Source organism: Colobus angolensis, unplaced genomic scaffold (genome assembly GCF_000951035.1).
Source record: "Colobus angolensis palliatus isolate OR3802 unplaced genomic scaffold, Cang.pa_1.0 Scaffold211, whole genome shotgun sequence".
In the NCBI taxonomy this organism is placed as follows: Eukaryota; Metazoa; Chordata; class Mammalia; order Primates; family Cercopithecidae; genus Colobus; species Colobus angolensis.
Genome location: NW_012115278.1, coordinates 3,716,253 through 3,734,949, shown reverse-complemented (window position 1 = coordinate 3,734,949; position 18,697 = coordinate 3,716,253). Strand labels below are relative to the sequence as shown.

Sequence of the window (18,697 nt, the reverse complement as noted above, 5' to 3'; positions counted from 1 at the left end):
CCGCGTTCCCGCCGCTCCCCGCACGCAGCGTGCAGCAGCCAGAATGCAGGTTTCAGACTCTGGGTTGTGGTTTCTCCACACTTTACTCCCCTCACCGGCAAAACAGTAACATCTCCTGGCTTGTCGTGGGAGACGAACGCGGCAGCGCGTGTGGGGCAGGGACGGGCGTCCTGGGTGGGGACCGCCAGCTTCCGGAGCCGCCTCTGTCTGAGCCGGGGCAGGAACAGCGCCGATTCGATCTTGTGTATTTAGGGTTATGGTCAGGCGAAAGCAGCTTTGGGAACATCCCGACTCTAAGCTGGGAGGTGCGGCTGGCCGCTGGGACTCTCCGAAGCTAGCGGAGTTGGCGGCTCACAGGCTGTTCTCCTGCGGAGCTAAGCTGCTGTAGCTTCTGAGCAGAAAGCCTTTCCATATACAACAGGAATTTGTACCTTAGGAACTGAGTACTGAAAATTCAGGGATACAATTGTCCTGATTTGGGGGAGAAATGCCAGCTCTTTCCAGGCCAGGCAGGATCACGTGAGGAAGCAGCACAGTCCGTGCCTGGCTGACCCGCAGGCGCAGGCCCGCAGCCCACTGCTGGGCATCACCACGTCAGAACGGAAATCACAGCCAGGAGGTTTTGGATGCTCGGGAACTGCTCCGCTGATTTCCGGTGGTGCCTTCGAGCTCTGGGATCTATTGTTCTGCAAAATACAAGCTAGAAAACCGACTCCGTATTTGTGGGCAATACCTAACAAGAAAATATTTGAATTTGGAGTGTGTACCTTCTCCTTGGGTCACACGGTGTCCGAGGGGCCTTGCAAAGGGAACACATCAGCTAACACACAATAATGACAAAATATCAACAAGAACAAGGGGCCAGGAGCTCATCACATCCATGTAAGAGCAGAGGACAGCAGGCCTCAGCCGCAGGGATAGACGCAGCCCTGTGAGGCTCCCACGTGGCCTCGAGCCCACCCCATCAGCCTGCAGAAAATGACTGAGAACACAGGAACCCGGCTCTCCTGGACCACTCAGCAGGCACAGGTTTACTGCTCACACCAGGTACACAATCTCCTCCCCAAAAGCTTTCTTGCCATTAAGGCTCCTGCCGTCAATGCAGGAGCTGGTGGTGGGATGAGGACCAGCAGCCACAGCCTCCGAGTGGGCATTCTCTGCCCTTATGCACCCCACAGACCACAGTGAGGCAGGGCACTCAGAACAGCCCACCTCCACCCTGCAGAGAAAGGAAGGAGGTGGAGCAGGCCCTGCAGGGAGGCCCCATGGGGTCGTACCACGCCCTGCAGCCCCGTGGTCGGGCATCTGCCACACACCTCTTAGCTTCCCTTGTTCCAGCCTCAACTCAACTCTCTCTGTTCCAGAGATCCAAGTTGGTTAGGTATATTTTCTAACTTCCTTGGTATCGCAGGGGACACCCGTACTGCATGTTTTGTTACTATGCAAAACTAGTTGCCATTTTTCTGGCCTCTTGTGTCAGCTTTTTTGGTGCCTCCTGCCCAACCTTGAAACTCTTGCCATATATTTTAGCATTTTGCTTCTGGAGGGTCCCGAGTCTGAACCAATTTCTGTTAACCACTATTTGCTGTGTCAGTGACCTACTTGAACATTTTGGTGCTCTCAGCCCACTCTGTTGTACTTCTGGTGCCGAGTGCCGTGGGCCCGGCAGCTCTCGGCCTCTCCAGGCTCCAGGTCACCTGGCTGGAATCCGTTGGTGGAGCCGATGCTGCAGAGAACCAGGGGCCTGCATGGCTCCTCTGCAGCTCTGCCCAGCTGGGCATTTGTCAGGGCTGTGCGCGGCCTCCGGGCGTCAGCGAGGTGCATGCTGTTCTCCAGCACCACATCCTGAGGCTGCAGCTCCCTGGGGCAGTGCTGTGCGTTCAGGCAGCCGTCCTGTGGCTTGGGTGCCTTCTTCTATTCCTTCCTGATGTGTCCAAATGGTTTGGAAGTTTCTCTGCAACATTTTTCCTTCACCCTTCCTCCTTGTTCTTTATTTCTTTTGTCCTTCACAGGCACACAAAGAAAGAAAAATATGTGTTTTTTTGGCACGTAGTTGGTTATGTTTTAAATGAGAAATGTAGAATTAAGTCCAAACCACTCCCTGACCACACGGCCGCAGTGCCTAGCTCTGATGGTCAGCTCCTCATCTCCCACACCCTCCTCTCCTTCCACCCTTGGCCCCTAGAGCTCCCTTTGGCCTCATATAAGTGAGGTCATGCAGTATTTGTCCTTCTGTGTCACTTACTTCACTTAGCATCCAGGTTCGTCCATGTTGTGCCAAATTGGCAGGATTTCCTTCCTTTTTACGGGTGAATAATATTCCATTTGTGTGTGTGTGTATGTATGTATATGAAACATGTTTTCTTTATTCATTCATCCATTGTGGACACTTAGGTTTTTTCTGTATCTTGGCTACTGTGGATAAGGTTGGAATGAACATGGCCGCCCAGATATCTGCTTGAGAGTCTGATTCCATTTCCTTCGAATATAGACCCAGAAGTGGGATATTCTCCGTCATATGGTAGATCTATTTTTAAGTTTTGAGCAAGTTCCGTATTGCTTTCTATGTGGCTGTACTAATTTGCACCCCCACAGCATGCTAGGGTTCCCTTTTCTTCACATCCTCGTCAACACTTGTTATCTGTTGTCGTTTTTATAGCAGCCATTCTAACAGGTGTGAGGCCGTATCTCATTGTATTTCTGACGTTCATTTGATGATTAATGACGCTAAGCACCTTTTCGTGAACCTTGGAGCCATTTGCACGTCTTCTTTGGGAAAATGTCTATTCGGATCCTTTGTCCATTTTTTGGTCAGGATATTAATGTTTTTGCTGTTGATTTGTATGAGTTCCTTACACATGTTCCATATTAACCCCTTATCAGGTATATGGTTTGCAAGTATTTTGAGTCTGTCTTCGTTTTGTTGTTTGTTTCCTTTGCTTTGCGGAAGCTTTTTAATTTGATATGGTTCCACTTGTTCATTGTTTGCTTTTGTTACCTGTGCTTTTGGTATCATTGTCAAGACCAGCATCAAGGAGCTTTTCCCTGTGTTTTCTTCCAGAAGTTTTACAGTTTCAAGTCTTACATTTAAGTCTTTAATCAATTTCAAATCAATTTCTGTATATGGTGTAGGGTAGAGTCCACTTTCATTCTTTTGTATGTGGTTATCCAGCTTCCCCAACACCACTTATTGAGGAGACTATCCTTTCCCCACTGTGTATTCTTGCCATTCTTATTAAATATTAGTTGACTGTAACATGCATGGGTTTATTTCTGGGCTCTTAAGTGTTCTGTTCTATTGGTCTATATATCTGTTTTTATGCCAGTCATACTGTTTTGATTGCTATAGATGTGTAACATAGTTTGACATCAGGAAGTGTCATGCCTCCAGCTTTTTCCTTCTTACTCAATGTTGATTTGGCTATGTAGGGTCTTCTGTGGTTCCATATAAATTAGAATTGTTTTTTCTATTTCTATGAAGAATGCAGTTGGAACTATTTTTTTCTATTTCTATGAAGAATGCCATTGGAATTTTGATAGGGATTGCATTGAATCTGTAGACTGCTTTGGGTAGTTATGGACACTGTAGCAATATTAATTCCTCCAAACCATGAACATGGGATATCTTTCCATTTAGTTGTATCTTCTTTGATTTCTTCATTCATATCTTACTGTCTTCAGTGTACAGATCTTGAAACCTCTTTGGTTAAATTTATTCCTATTTTATTCTTTTTGATGCTATTATAGATGGGATTATTTTCTTTCTTTTTCGGATAGTACATTGTTAGCATATTGAAATAAAACTGATTTGTATGTGCTCTGATTTTGTATCCTACGAATTTACTGAATTTGTTTATTAGTGTTAGCAGAGTTTTGGTAGAGTCTTTAGGGTTTTCTATATATGAGATCACATCATCTGCAAACAAATAGAGTTTAACTTCATCCTTTCCAATCTGGACATTTTTAATGTTTGTTGTTGTTGTTGTTGTCTAATTGCTCTATCTAGTACTTCTGGTACTATGTTGAATAGAAGTGGTGAGAGTGAGTGTCCTTGGCTTGTTCCTGATCTTAGAAGAAAAGCTTTCAGCTTTTCACTATAGAGTGTAATGTTAGCTGTGGGCCTTGTTATATATGGTCTTTATTATGTTGTGGTACATTTATTCTATACCTTATTTGTTGAGAGCTTTTAATTATGAAAGGATGTTGAATTTTCTCAAATGCCTTTTCTGCATTCATTGAGATGATCCTATGATTTTTATCCTTTATTCTGTTAAGGCAGTGTATCACATTTATCGATTTGTGTATGTTGAACCTGTCCTTGGATTCAGGAATAATTCCTACTTAATCATGGTATATGATCCTTTTGATGTGCTGCTGAATTCAGTTTGCTAGTATTTTGTAGAGCATTTTTGCATCTATGTTCATCAGGGATATTGGCCTGAAATTAGTTCTTTCTTTCTTCCTTTCCTTCCTTTTTCTTTTTCTCTTTCTTTCTTTCTTTCTCTCTTTCCTCTTTCCTCTTCCTTTTGTTTCTTTTTTCTTTTTTCTAGTGTCCTTATCTGGCTTTGGTATGAAGGGTAACACTGGCTTTATAAAACAAGTTCATTTTTTGCAAAAGTTTGAAGTTTTGCCAAAGTTCCAGGATTGGCGTTCTTTAAATGTTTGGTAGAATTTACATGTGAAGCCATTGGTCCTGAGACTTTCTTTGTTGGAAGGTTTTTGATTAGTGCTTCAATCTTCTTACTTCTTATTGGTCTGTTCAGATTTTCTGTTTTTTCTTGATTCAGTCTTGGTAGGTTGTGTGTTTCTAGGAGTTTACCAGCTTCCTCTAGGCTGTCAGTCTGTAGGCATGTGATTGTTCACAGTAGCCTCTTATGGTATCAGTTGTAATGTCTTCTTTTTCATTATACTTTTATTTATGTGAGTCCTCTCTCTTTTTTTTTTCTTGGTAAGTCTAGATAAAGTTCCATTAATTTTGTTCATCTTTTCAAAACCAACTCTTAGTTTTGTTGATCTCTTCAGCAGTCTTTCTACTCTCTGTTTCATTTCTTTCTGCCATATTTTTTTCCTTCTGTCAACTTTGGGCTTAGCGGGCTCTTCTGTTTCCTTGAGTTATAAAGTTAGGTTGTTTATTTGAGCTCTGTCTTCTTTTTTACGTTTTATTTTATTTTTAATTAACAAATAATCATTGTATGTATGTATGGGGCACAATGTGGTTTCAATTCATGTTTACACTGTAGTGTGATCCAGTCAGGCTAATGATTTTGAGGTAGGTATTTGTCACTAGCAACTTCCCTCTTAAAACTGCTTTGCTGTGTCCCATAAATTTTGGTATGTTGTGTTTCCATTTTTGTCTGTCTCAAGATACTTTCTGATTTCCATTTTATTTCTTTTATGACACATTGATTGTTCAAGAGCGTGTTGCGGCTGGGTGAGATGGCTCACACCTGTAATCCCAGCACTTCGGGAGGCTGGGGCGGGTGGATCACGAGGTCAGGACTTCAAGACCATCCTGGCCAACACGGTGAAACCCCGTCTCCACTAAAAATACAAAAATTAGTCAGGTGTGGTGGTGCTTGCCTGTAGACCCAGCTACTCGAGAGGCTGAGGCAGGAGAATTGCTTGAACCTGGGAGGCAGAGGCTGCAGTGAGCCGAGATTGCGCCGCTGTGCTCCAGCCTGGGTGACACAGCAAGACTCCATCTCAAAAAAAAAAAAAAGTGTTGTTTAATTTTTACATATTATCAATTTCCCTATTTTCTTTCTGTTATGAATTTCTAGTTTTATACCATTGTGTTTGGAAAATATACTTATTATTTACATCTTCTAAAATTTGTTAAGTTCAAGCATGGTGGCTCATGCTTATAATCTTAGTGCTTTAGGAGGTTGAGGCAGGAGGATCACTTGAGACCAGAATCAAGACCAGCTTGGGCAACATAGCAAGACTTCCATCTCTGCAAAAAAAAAAAAAAAAATTAGCTGGACATGGTGGTGCACACTTGTAGTCCTAGTTACCCAGGAGGCTGGGGCAGGGGGATTGCTTAAGTCCAGGAGTTCAAGGCTGCAGGGAGCTTTGATGGGACCACTGCACTCCAGCCTGGGTGACAGAGGGAGACTGTCTCTAAGACAAAATTTTTTTTTGAAAGAAATAAAATTTGTTAAGATTTGTTTGTGACCTAATATGTGATATATCCTGAAGAATTTTTTGGGTACGCTAGAGAAGAATGTCTGTTTTTCGCTTTTGGGTGGAAAGTTCGGTCTATCTCTGTTAGGTCCGCTTGGCGTACAGGGCTGTTCAAGTCTGCTGTTTCCTGTCTGGATTCTATCCATGATCTTTTTTTTTTTTTTTTTTTTTGAGACAGAGTCTCGCTCTGCCGCCCAGGCTGGAGTGCAGTGGCCGGATCTCAGCTCACTGCAAGCTCCACCTCCCGGGTTTTACGCCATTCTCCTGCCTCAGCCTCCCGAGTAGCTGGGACTACAGGCACCTGCCACCTCGCCCGGCTAGTTTTTTTTTGTATTTTTTAGTAGAGACGGGGTTTCACCGTGTTAGCCAGGATGGTCTCGATCTCCTGACCTCGTGATCCACCCGCCTCGGCCTCCCAAAGTGCTGGGATTACAGGCTTGAGCCACCGCGCCCGGCCCTATCCATGATCTTAACTGGGACATTGAAGTCGTCCCCTATTACATTGCATTGCTGTCAGTTTCCCCCTTTAGCTCTGTGAATACTGCTACGTATAGTTAGGTGCTCTGGTCTTGGGTGTGTACTTATTTATAACCGTGATAGGTCCCTGTTGAACTGACCCTTTTATCAGTGGAAGGGGGAGGGGAATGGCCTTCTTTGTCTCTAGAGACAGTTTTTGACTTAAAGTCTATTTTGTCTGATATAACTTTAGCTATCCCTGCTGTCTTTGTTACCATTTCCATGCAAATGGTAACCAAAAGAAGTGTTGTCTTTCTAGCTGCTCAGTATCCCACCTGTGTGGAATTTACCTGATGGCTGGCTGTAAACCTGTGTGACCATGGAGGGGCGATGCATGAACATCAGAGATCCCCTAGATGATTTCCTTGGGGGCTACCCCCAAAATCTTTCCTTTCTTCTCCCAAGAAGCAATGCTGGCCTGCTGTTTTGCAGGCTCTGTTCTTGCACTTTCTGCTCCTCCTTTGCTCAGCAGGTATTGCTTGCCCTGCAGAGCACTGAAGAAACCAAGAGAGGCACACCATGCTCCCAGGAGCTCACAGCCGGACTCCTGCCGAAGAAATCTGGAGGCACAGGGCGTGTGCTCGACTGGAGAGGAGTGCGGTGGTAGAACGGTGGCTGGCTCTGTGAGGCGGTGCCTGGGAAGCTAGGTGGTGCGTTCTGTGCCTGGGAAGTGGTTTGGGTGTAGGAAGAGGTGTGCTGTATTTCCCAGAGCATGGGCAGGAAGAGAACCTTTATACAGTCCTTTAAGTCAGTGGTCCCTAGCCTTTTTGGCACCAGGGACCAGTTTCCTGGAAGACAATTTTTCCATGGACCGTGGAGGGGGGACATCATTTTGGGATGAAACTGTTCCACCTCAGATCATCGGGCTTTAGTTAGATTCTCATAAGGAGTGTGCAGCATAGATCCCTCCCGTGTGCGGTTCACAGTAAGGTTCACGCTCCTATGAGAATCCGATGCTGCTGCTGACCTGACAGGAGGCAGAGCCCAGGCGGTCATGCTGACTTGCCCAGCTCACCTCCCACTGTGCGGCCCTGGTACTAGTCCGTGACGGGGTTAGGGGGCTTGGGGACCCCTGTTTTAAGGCATCTTTTAAGACTTTTTATTATTTTTACTCTTTAGGTTCATTTATCAGAATTTTTTTTTTATTTCTAATAGCTGAAAATTCTGTTTCTTAAGCATAGAAATTTAGGAATGTCCATCACTATATCTGAAGTAATGAACTCATCTTCTTCTAGAGCCATGTAGTTGAAAAAGTTTTATTCCACGTCCTAGAGGCTGATCATCAGCATGCTTTTCCATTTTTTAAATGGCAAGTGACGGTTTCTCCTCCCACATGGTGTGTGGGGCCCCTGAGCTGGTGGAAGAGGGTGGGTTTCTGAGCAGGGACAGCTGCATCCACATGTCCTAAGCACTCACTGTGGGCCACAGAGATGCTCACGTGTGGATCACTCGCAAGCCGGTGTGTGTGACGAGGGAGGGGAGAAAGGTGTTGATGGTGGCAGCGGGCGGAGTGAACTTAGCGCGGGTGCTGGGGTGCCCGTGAGACCATGATGAGCCTGGCTGTCCTGAGAGGGCCGTGGCTGTCTGCCTTGTCGTTTACTCATTTGTGTGTTAGTCTATTAGGACTCGATTTCATGATGTCCATGGACCTCCTCCAGAGCTGAGGGCTCCTTGAGGTGTGGAGTGCAGTTTTCTGATTTTACAGACGAGCAAACAAGGCCCCGCGAGGAGAGAGGAGGGGCTCTGGAGTAAGAAAATGCTGGTCTGCATCCTGGGTGTGCGTGTCCTTTGTTTTCTGACACAGGGACAATTACTCAGTGTTGCTGAGACTGTTTCCTCCTCTGCACCGTGGGTTATCATAGTTCTGCCTCATGCAGTTGCCGTGAAAGGTGCAGATGGTGTGTGCAGAGCACTTAATCCAGGGCCAGGTGCGCAGCAGTAGGTGCTCAATAACAATTAGTTATTTTTGCTGCTATCCAATCCTGCTGACCAGTGGCCGGCAGTCATGGCTCTTCACTCTTCTTTGGTTTTTGTTTGAGACGGTGTCTTGCTCTGTTGCCGAGGCTGGAGTGCAGTGGTGCGATTTTGGCTCCCTGCAGCCTCTGCCTCCCGGGCTCAAGCAGTTCTCCCACTTCAGCCTCCCGAGTCACTGGGACTATAGGTGTGCACCACCACGCTGGCTTTTTTTTTTTTTTTTTTTTTTAACTTTTAGTAGAGATGCGGTCTTGTGATGTTGGCCAGGCTGGTCTTGAACACCTGGCCTCAAGTGATCCACCTGCCTTGGCCTCCCAAAGTGGTGGGATTACAGATGTATAAGCTACCGTTCCAGGCTGGCTTTTTGTTCTTTACTGGAAGTCTCTTTTCCCTGCAGACAAAGTTAGCCCAAAGGTTAAGCCAGAAGAAAGGAACGTGTCAGCGTGAGATCGCAGGGCTGGCTTGGAGCAGACTTCATCCCTATCTGCTCTGTTCCTGCAGTGACTTCCTCCTGTCATCCAGGGGCTGTATTTGCATGCTGTCACATCCTGTTCTATTCACGAAGACTTAATTAAGTGCCAAAAAAGAGACATACCGAAGTGGGAAGTGTCTTCGCCTTGCGCTGTGTAGGGCAGAGGGGCCAGCCTGGCTCTGGCGCCTGCTCAGCATGTCCGGCCGGTGAACCTCCACTCTTGGTGCCATGGCTGTCAAGTCGGGGATGAATGCCTGCCCTGCCTGCTTCCCGGGGCCACCCTCGGCATCGGATAAGGAAATATCCTTAAAATGGGTCCTAAACTGGCCGGGCGCAGTGGCTCATGCCTGTAATCCCAGCACTGTGGGAGGCCGAGGCGGGTGGGTCACCTGAAGTCAGGAGTTGGAGACCAGCCTGGCCAACATGGTGAAGCCCCGTCTCTACTGAACATATAAAAACTAGCCGGGTGTGGCAGCGTGTACCTGTAATCCCAGCTGCTTGTGAGGCTGAGGCGGGAGAATTGCTTGAACCCAGGAGACAGAGGTTGCAGTGAGCTGACACAGCGCCACTGCACTCCAGCCTCGGCAACAGAGTGAGACTCCGTCTCGAAAAAAAGGCCCTAAACTGAGACCGAAAAGCAGAGAACGAACAGAAGGAATTATTAGAGTTTGGTAGCAACTTACTGGATTTTAGGTATTTACATTCAAAACAAAACAACTCTTAAAAACTGAAACTGTGAAAAGCCAACACCTAGTATCACATTTCTTGAAAAAAGAACTTTGAATGTAGTAGTACACATTATAAATGAAATAATTTTAGTCAGAATTTGAGTTTCAGGTAGTAACTGGTAAAGGGAGTCAGGTGCTGTGAGATGGAAGGCGTGAAAAAAGGGAGTGAAAGTCCTTTTAGGGGATTAAGAAATGAATAATGCATGCTAGCATTTAATTTTCCGCTTGTTCTTGTTACATTCTTTTTGTATTTTTTTTTAAAAGAAATTTATTGAGGTATAATTTAAATATCACAGTTTCACCCTTTGGAAATGTATGATTAAATTATTTTTACCAGATTTAGAGTTCTGCAACCATTACAAGTTCTAGAACATTTCATCACCCCATAAGGATCCCTGGGACCTGTTTCTAGTCAACCGTTGTTGCTTTCCCCAGTCTTGGGCAGCCCTGATCTTTCTGTTTCTCTAAATTTACTTTTTCTGGAATGTTCATATAGATGGACCGACCCCGTCTTTTGCGTCTGGCTTCTTTCCCCGGCATCACTTCTAAGCATTCATCCATGTACGAGCTGTGCCGCATTTTCTCTATCCCTTCACCACAGATGGACATTTGGAATGTTTCCGGTTTTCGCCTCCTTTGTATAATGTTATGAGCATCAGTGCTTTGTGTGGACATGTGTTTTCATTTCTATTGGGTGGATTCCTAGTAGAATTGCTGGGTCATATGGTAAATTTATGTTTAACTTCGTAAGAAACTGCCAAACTGCTTTCCACAGTGGCTAGCCCATTTTACATTCCCACTAGCAATGTATCAGGGCTCCAGTTCTCCACATCTTGGCCTTTTTCCCTATTTTGTCTTAGGAATTCCACTTCAATTTGAATTATAATCAAATAGAAAAGATGCTGTTGTGATAACACGGAAGTCTCAATTTGATGAAGTGTTGGACTGTGTACCTTTGGTTTCATAGCAGCCTAGTAATTGGGAGGAATTGATTTATGTTGCTGAACGAATGGGCCAGTTGCCAAGGGAGCATATGGCAAATAAGTAATGACAGTTTGCTATGGCCTTTCTTAGAGAACATACTCTATCCGGCCTTCCCCTGCTTTATCAGGGTCATCTAATGATTTAGCAAATGCAAGCAGCTTCCCTAAGAAGGCAGGTTGGTGGTAGCTGTATGTGTCTGTGGGTGTCCAGGCCTGAAGCATCAAGACCCGTGACTTACCATTTGAATAGATGTGTACACAGTGGCAGCAGATACAGGCCCCTCACGTCCACACAGGCCTTCGTGTGTGCTGACGCCCTCGCGGACTGGAACGCAGTAATTTCCTGTGCTTCTTTCCAGATCGTGCACAGAACTCTGGCGGCCATGCTGGGTTCCCTGGTGGCACTGGCAGCGCTGGCTGTGATTGGCGATGTAAGTTGTCACAGTCCCAATCCCTGGCTCACCATTCAGTGGAACGTCAGCTCAAAGATGTTCCAGGATTCAGGCTTTCGCTGTTTTTTTCACTATCTTATATGCCACGTCCATGTTTTTGCCCAGGAACCAGGCTGGAGGTATGAACTAACAAGCTACAGCATTGAAGAGTATTTTTCGTAGGTTTTGTCACACACTCACATCCCAGGGGTGTGACTCCTCACCGTGCCTGAGGAAAGGCTCCTCATGGGCATGTTTGCCTAGGGCTGAGGAGCTGGGCTGTGGTGGGGCTGGATCTGGGTGTTGGAACTAGAGGAGACCATCCTAGCTAGTGCAGAGAGGTGGGAGTCAGTTGGGTCAGGGTCTGTCCTGCAGAGATCAGGAGGCCCCTGGAGAGGTGTGTTTGGGGATGAGAGTGTCCTGTTTGGATCTGAGCAGGGCCTCTCTGGCAGGGACATGGGGAACAAATGTAGGGGAACAACAGAGACCAGTGGCCACTGGGGACTGAGGCCCAGAGTTGTCTGAGAGGCAGTGCTGGAACCCAGCTGAGAGTGGGACAGGTGGCCATGCCAGTTCCCGTCATCTGGCCTCAGGCACAGCGCTGCGGAGAGCACATACAGACGCCGCTGGGAATGCAACCAGGGCCAGTCCTGCATGTGGGAGCTGCCAGAGACAGGGGCTAGAAAAAATTGATCACTAAATGCATAGGTTTGACATTATAGATGTCCTGGGTCAAGACTGTTTTTCAGCAACGATATAATCCAACTTCAAAGGCAAGTGGATGGTGAGATTTCCAACCCTGGTCCACCCGCTGAGTGGGTCTGCAGCAGGGGGCAGCGCGTCGTTAGGCTCATCACGGGGATGGCGGCGCACGGATTAATTGGCAAATTTGTGCTTTGATTGCAGAGACCCAGCCTGACCCATGTGGTGGAGTGGATTGATTTTGAGACGCTGGCCCTGCTGTTTGGCATGGTAATCACAGCCCGCCGCGTGGGACTGGGCTCCACCGGGCCTTCTCTGGCCTCCACTGCTGAGGATCCTTCATTCTGTTAAAGACACAGTGCCTAGGGCTTGACTGAGAAGTGTCAGGGCCGGTTATCGGGAGAACCCGCTCCCGATGTTTAACGTGGGTTCTTTTCTATTTCCTGAGTGTCTCGGCTGGGTTGAGAAATCAAGGGAAAGAGCACAAGAGAGAGAAATGTAAAGCTGGGTGTCCGGGGGAGACATCACATGTCGGCAGGATCCGTGATGTTCCCCGAGCCGTGAAACCAACAAGTTTTTATTAATGATTTTCAAAAGGGGAGGGAGTGCACGAATAGGGTGTGGGTCACAGAGATCACATGCTTCACAAGGTAATAAAATATCACAAAGCAAATGGAGGCAGGGGAGATCACAGGACCACAGGATGAGGAGAAATTAAAATTGCTAAGGAAGTTTCGGCATGCATTGTCATTGATAACATCTTATCAGGAAACAGGGTTTGAGAGCAGGTGACCTGTCTGACCACAGTTTATTAGGTGGGAATTTTCCCATCCTCGTAAGCCTGGGAGCACTGTAGGAGGCCGGGGCTCATTTCATCTCCTTGGCTTCGACCATAAAAGAGGGGATGCCTTAAAAAGGGGCCGTCTATAGGCCTACCTTCAGGGCGTATTCTCTTTCTCAGGGATGTTCCTGAGAACAAGAATTCAGCGATATTTCTCTTATTAGCTTATGAAAGGGGGAATATAGATCTGTTCCGTCTAGCTCACCGGCGGCCAGTTCAAAGTTACCTCTCTTGTTCCCTGAACATCGCTGTTATCCTTTCTTTTTTAAAGATGCCCAGATTTCATGTTGTTCAAACACACGTGCTCTACAAACAATCTGTGCAGCTGATGCAATCACAGGGTCCTGAGGCGACATTCATCCTCCTCAGCTTACAAAGAAGATGACGGGATTAAGAGATTAAAGTAAAGACAGGCATAGGAAAACACAAGGATATTCACTGGGGAAGTGACAAGTGTCCATGAAATCTTCACAATTTATGTTCAGAGCTGATTACAGTAAAGACAGGTGTAAGAAATTATAAAAGTATTAATTTGGGGAACTAATAAATGTCCATGAAATCTTCACAATTTATGTTCAGAGCTGATTACAGTAAAGACAGGTGTAAGAAATTATAAAAGTATTAATTTGGGGAACTAATAAATGTCCATGAAATCTTCACAATTTATGTTCTTCTGCCATGGCTTCAGCCAGTCCCTCCGTTCGGGGTCCCTAACTTCCCGCAACAGTGGGTCTCCCGAATCTCTCCAGAGGAGGAACGGAATGGGCATATGGTTCATTAGCGGGAGAATTCCAGCCCAAGGCATGTCTGACGATGAAATCATATTGCCATTTAGAAAAGCTAGCAATTCTTTTGAGTTACTGCCCTTAAAATAAAAAAATGGACTATCCCAAATAAATAAACCATGTAGACGTTTCAGTGGGAGAGAGTACCTTTCATTATGTGAGTAAAGGAAGGTGTCACTCCTAAGCAGTAGTTTGGGTGTTTGCTAATTGATCATGTTACCCAGTGGCCACTCTGTGCTGTGAGGAATGCCACCAGCGCCACCTGCAGGAACTCGAAATGCCCAAGTGGGCTAGTGTGGGGCACGAGTCATGACCCAGCTTAACGAGAACCAGTGGAGCCTGGCCGGGGCCTGGCAGCAGGGGCAGCCCACGCGTTCCTGAGCAGACCCCAAACAGTCCAGTGGTCTGCAGGAGGGCTCTTCCTTTCTGGGCTACAAGACTTGCTCTGTGTACAGCTGGGCACCATAGATCCTCATTTTCCTTGGCTAACGTTACATCCCTCCCAAGGCTGGCCAGCACAACAGAAGGCCCAGCTACGTTAGGCTTCCACGTGACCTGACCGGAAACCGTGCCGCCATCCTCTGTGGGCAGCGCTCAGGGAGGCAGGCGAGTGTTCTGGCCCCGGCTTCACAGAGTAACTCATATTTGTGTCGGGCCTGAGACGTATACAGGGTTTGGGCATCTGGATAGAAGAGAGGAAATGTGCCAGATATCCCTGAGATATGCCTGTTTTAAAAAAGGAATGCTGTATTAGTTTGCTAGGACTATGTAGCAAAGTACCACAGACCGTGTGGCTTAAATAATATAAATGTATTTCCTCACAGCTCTGGAGGCTGGGAGTCCGAGATCACGGTGTGGGCAGGGTTGGTTTCTCCTAAGCCTCTCTTCCTGGGCTTGTAGATGGCACCTTCTCCCTGCGTTTTCACTTTGTCTTCCCCGTGTGTCTGAGTCCTGAGACCCTCCTCCTGTAAGGACACCAGCCACACTGCATCAGGGCTCACCCTGACGACCTCATTTTAACTTAATTACCTCCTTCAACTCTGTCACTCCAAATTGTCATGTTCCCAGGTACTGGGGGCAGGACGTGAACATATGAATTTTGAGGGACACAGTTCAGCCTATAAAAATGGCTTTGGTATTTTTTTCTCATTGGAATTCAGTTCCGCAAGCACTTGCAGGTTCTGCAATTCTGGAACTGCAGGGTGCAGGGTCATTACAACCAGGTCCCTGCCTTTTCTGCCCCATTTCCTGGCAGCCAACCACCCACAGGGCCATTTACCCCTCATCCCTGAGTTCCAGTCTCCCATGGTGGTTCTGTCAGCAAATGTGTAAATGCCACACGGGTCTGCACACGCCTATCTCCTCATGCATGTCCATTGGTGTGCGAAGCCCCATGTTCCAACGTCAGCTCTCAGTGGCCTTTTGGGTGAGGATGAACATTGATGGTCACTCTGGACACGATGGATATTTACACTGGGTCTAAATTGACTGGGGACATTTTTGTTTTCTATAATTTATTTAAGAGACAGTAGTGTCTACTGGGATTTCTATAATTTATTTAAGAGACAGTAGTGTCTACTGGGACTCCTGTTTACCAAGTATTGTAATTTGAATAATTATATTGCATTTTCACAACCTGATGAAGTATAGAACATTCAGAGGTAAGGTGAGAAAACTGACAGACAGAAAGGTTAATTCATATTTTTGTTCAAGTTCGGACTTTTTTTTTCTCTCTTTTTTTTTTGAGACAGATTCTCGCTCTGTTGCCCAGGCTGGAGTGCAGTGGCGCGATCTCGGCTCACTACAAGCTCCGCCTCCTGGGTTCACACCATTCTCCTGCCTCAGTCTCCCAAGTAGGTGAGACTACAGGTGCTCACCACCATGCCCAGCTTTTTGTACTTTTTTGTTAGTAGAGACAAGGTTTCACCACTGTGTTAGCCAGGATGGTCGCGATCTGACCTCGTGATCTGCCCGCCTCGGCCTCCCAAAGTGCTGGGATTGCGGGCGTGAGTCACCGTGCCTGGCCTCAAGTTCGGACTATTTTTAAGTGGCAGAATCAGGATCTGAACTTGTATCTTCTCATTCCAAGTTCAACACATGGTGACTGCCATCTAAGAGGTGAAGCAGAGGAACTTCCAGAACATTCACTAGTTGAAATGTCTGGTTGATGAAATTCGGACTATCTGGAACATGACTTTTTATTAGGATCCAGGATGGCTGTTTTCACCAACTCGTCATCCTCACTGGAAAGAAACAGGCAACAGGCATTCTGGGTTCACCTGGAACCCAGGGAGCGACCATTTCAATACAACTCCCAAATTGGTGACAAAAACCAGTTTAATTATTTTAGAAAACAAAATCGAACCCAGTTTTAGCATCGCAGAATGTTTAAGTGTTGCTTGCGTGGACACGTAGGTGCAGAAGGCCACGTGCTGGCCCCCGCCCCGCTTCTACCTTTGTGGCTGAGAGCAAGCCCCCTTGCACTCTGATCCCATTTCCTGGTCTATAAAACAGAGGGTGAAAATAACACCTTTTTTGTTTTTGTGTTTTTTTTTTTTTTTTGAGGCTCGGATGGGATGGTAATGTGCCTTGAGGACCAATCCCCAGACACACATGTAGGCACAAAACCGCTAGCAAGAGGCTCCATTCGAGGAGTGAGTGTACTATTCCAGGAAGCGACGGTGTTTCTGAGTGTACCAGGGAGTGAGTGTACCAGGAAGTGAGTGTACTATTCCAGGAAGCGACAGTGTTTCTGAGTGTACCAGGAACTGAGTGTACCAGGAAGTGAGTGTACTATTCCAGGAAGCGACAGTGTTTCTGAGTGTACCAGGAAGTGAGTGTACTATTCCAGGAAGTGACGGTGTTTCTGAGTGTACCAGGAAGTGAGTGTACTATTCCAGGAAGTGACGGTGTTTCTGCGTCTCAGAGTAGGGGAGCCTGGTGATGTGGTGGCTTTCAGAGGCCACAGCTCAAATGTGTAACGGATCATGCTGATGTCGTTTTAATATGGTGTCCTGCTAAAAGGTTATCCTTGTTTTCTTCTCTTTTCCCCATAGATGATCTTAGTAGCCATATTTTCAGAAACGGGATTTTTCGATTACTGTGCTGTAAAGGTAGGTATGATGTTGCATTTAATAATTTCATACTGATTAATTTATATCTGTATTTTTCTGATGTTATATATTTAGGAAACAAACATTTAAACAGTCCATCCTTCTTTTAAAGGTTACTTCTGCAGGGCAGGGTATGTTGGCTGTGTTAAGTTGTATGGCTCTGAGCAGCACTTTCAGCTGCTCAGTAAATAAATGAAGAAGGAGGTCAAGGAAAAGGGTACTCAGGTTGAATGTTTGTGTATTATTTAAATTGTCTGGTGAGAGCTACACATCAAAAATTGTTTTGCATATTAGAGTATCCCAATATTTCAAGCCATTAGCTTCTGATTACTTTGCTTTTTGGTGAAATAATTTCCATGATTACTTCCTAAATATTGAATATATACACATTTATGTTTTTAACTGGAACCCTGGGGAGCTTCACTAGCCAGCTCTAGCCTCTAGGATTTGTACCTGACCTGTCATTCAGGGTTGGCAAGAGGAGAGCTCATTGTGTACCATGCCCTGCTAATGCAGTTTAGTGCTGTGCTTGAATATGTATATTTTTTGAAACTGAAAAGGTCTTTTTAAAAATTACTCAACAGGCCGGGCACAGTGGCTCACGCCTGTAATCCTAGCACTTTGGGAGGCCGAGGTGGGTGGATCACGAGGTCAAGAGATTGAGACCATCTTGGTGAACATGGTGAAACCTCATCTCTACTAAAAATAAAAAAATTAGCTGGGCGTGGTGGCATGCACCTGTGGTCCCAGCTACTTGAGAAGCTGAGACGAGAGAATTGCTTGAACCCCAGGCGTGGAGGCTGCAGTGAGCCAAGATCACACCACTGAACTCAGATTGAGACTCTGTCTCAAAAAAAAAAAAAAAAAAAAAATTACTCAACAAAGCCCTTTGCGAACTCTGAATGATAGAACTGTGCTGTGATTTTTGTCATCTTTGTGCCCCATCTTATACATGCCAGGTAGATATTTGGTCTATTACTCCTTACTATTAAAAGTATCCCTTAGTTCCCTAGAGATCAGCAGACACTAGGCTCACATGGATCCCAAATGTCAAAGCCCAGGTTGTCTAACCAGAATACCGATGGCATTACGGGGACTGAGGGTCATCACCTTGTGACAAATTAACCATCACAGGGGCTGTGTGAAGGAGGAGGATCAGAGGGGTGACAGTGCTGGCTAGGGAGGATGTAGAATGTCTAGGAACTTCGGTGGCCAGCACTGTCTCATCTCGGCCCCCCGAGGCTCCGTGGGTCTATGTCTTAACCTATGGGGCAATGTTAGTTTGGCTCCCTGTTCTTAAAGTCACTAATGAAAGGCTGCCTCTGTTCTATGAGCCTGCTGACTCTGGCTTGTACTCTGTGTGTGTGCGGCCAGGCATACCGGCTCTCCCGAGGACGGGTGTGGGCCATGATCATCATGCTGTGTCTCATCGCGGCCGTCCTCTCTGCCTTCTTGGACAACGTCACCACCATGCTGCTCTTCACACCTGTGACCATAAGGTATGCAAAGCGCCTCTGCCGTGGGGGTTGTGGCCAGGCTCTGGCTGCACAGCCTGGCTCCAGGCTCCATTCTCAGGTGCATGAAAAGGTGGGCGGTTGAGCCCACAGCTCAGTGCATTCCAGTCCAGCGCGTGTCTGCTTTGTGTGACTGCAGTACATGCTACAAGCAGTGGGGCCTCAGAAGCTGGTGGCAGAAATGTCTGCAGGAGGGAAGACTTAGGCTTTGCTTTCCTGGAGATTGTAGTCTCATGGGGAGACACGTGGACAAGAATGGCTCAGCCCTGGTGAAACCCCGTCTCTACTAAGAATACAAAAATTAGCTGAGTGTGGTGGCATGTGCCTGTAATCCCAGCTACTCAGGAGGCTGAGGCAGGATAATCCCTTGAACCCGGGAGGCATAGGTTGTAGTGAACTAAGATTGTGCCACTGCACTCCAACCTGGGCAACAGAGCGAGACTCCGTCCCACAAA

The 18,697-nt window shown here is 46.5% G+C and overlaps 1 protein-coding gene across 3 annotated transcripts in view; it reads left to right on the top strand.

Moving 5' to 3' along the window:
• The window catches only part of OCA2 (oculocutaneous albinism II), a 355,302-nt gene that overhangs the window by 98,924 nt on the left and 237,681 nt on the right, over nt 1–18,697 (top strand). For 2 of the 3 annotated variants that reach the window (XM_011942878.1, XM_011942879.1), the window contains exons 10-13: nt 11,216–11,287; nt 12,194–12,259; nt 16,672–16,728; nt 18,103–18,227. In XM_011942878.1, coding sequence (XP_011798268.1) covers nt 11,216–11,287; nt 12,194–12,259; nt 16,672–16,728; nt 18,103–18,227 — 320 coding nt within the window. The remainder of the gene's footprint in view (nt 1–11,215; nt 11,288–12,193; nt 12,260–16,671; nt 16,729–18,102; nt 18,228–18,697) is intronic. The other variant, XM_011942880.1, reaches the window with a different exon arrangement.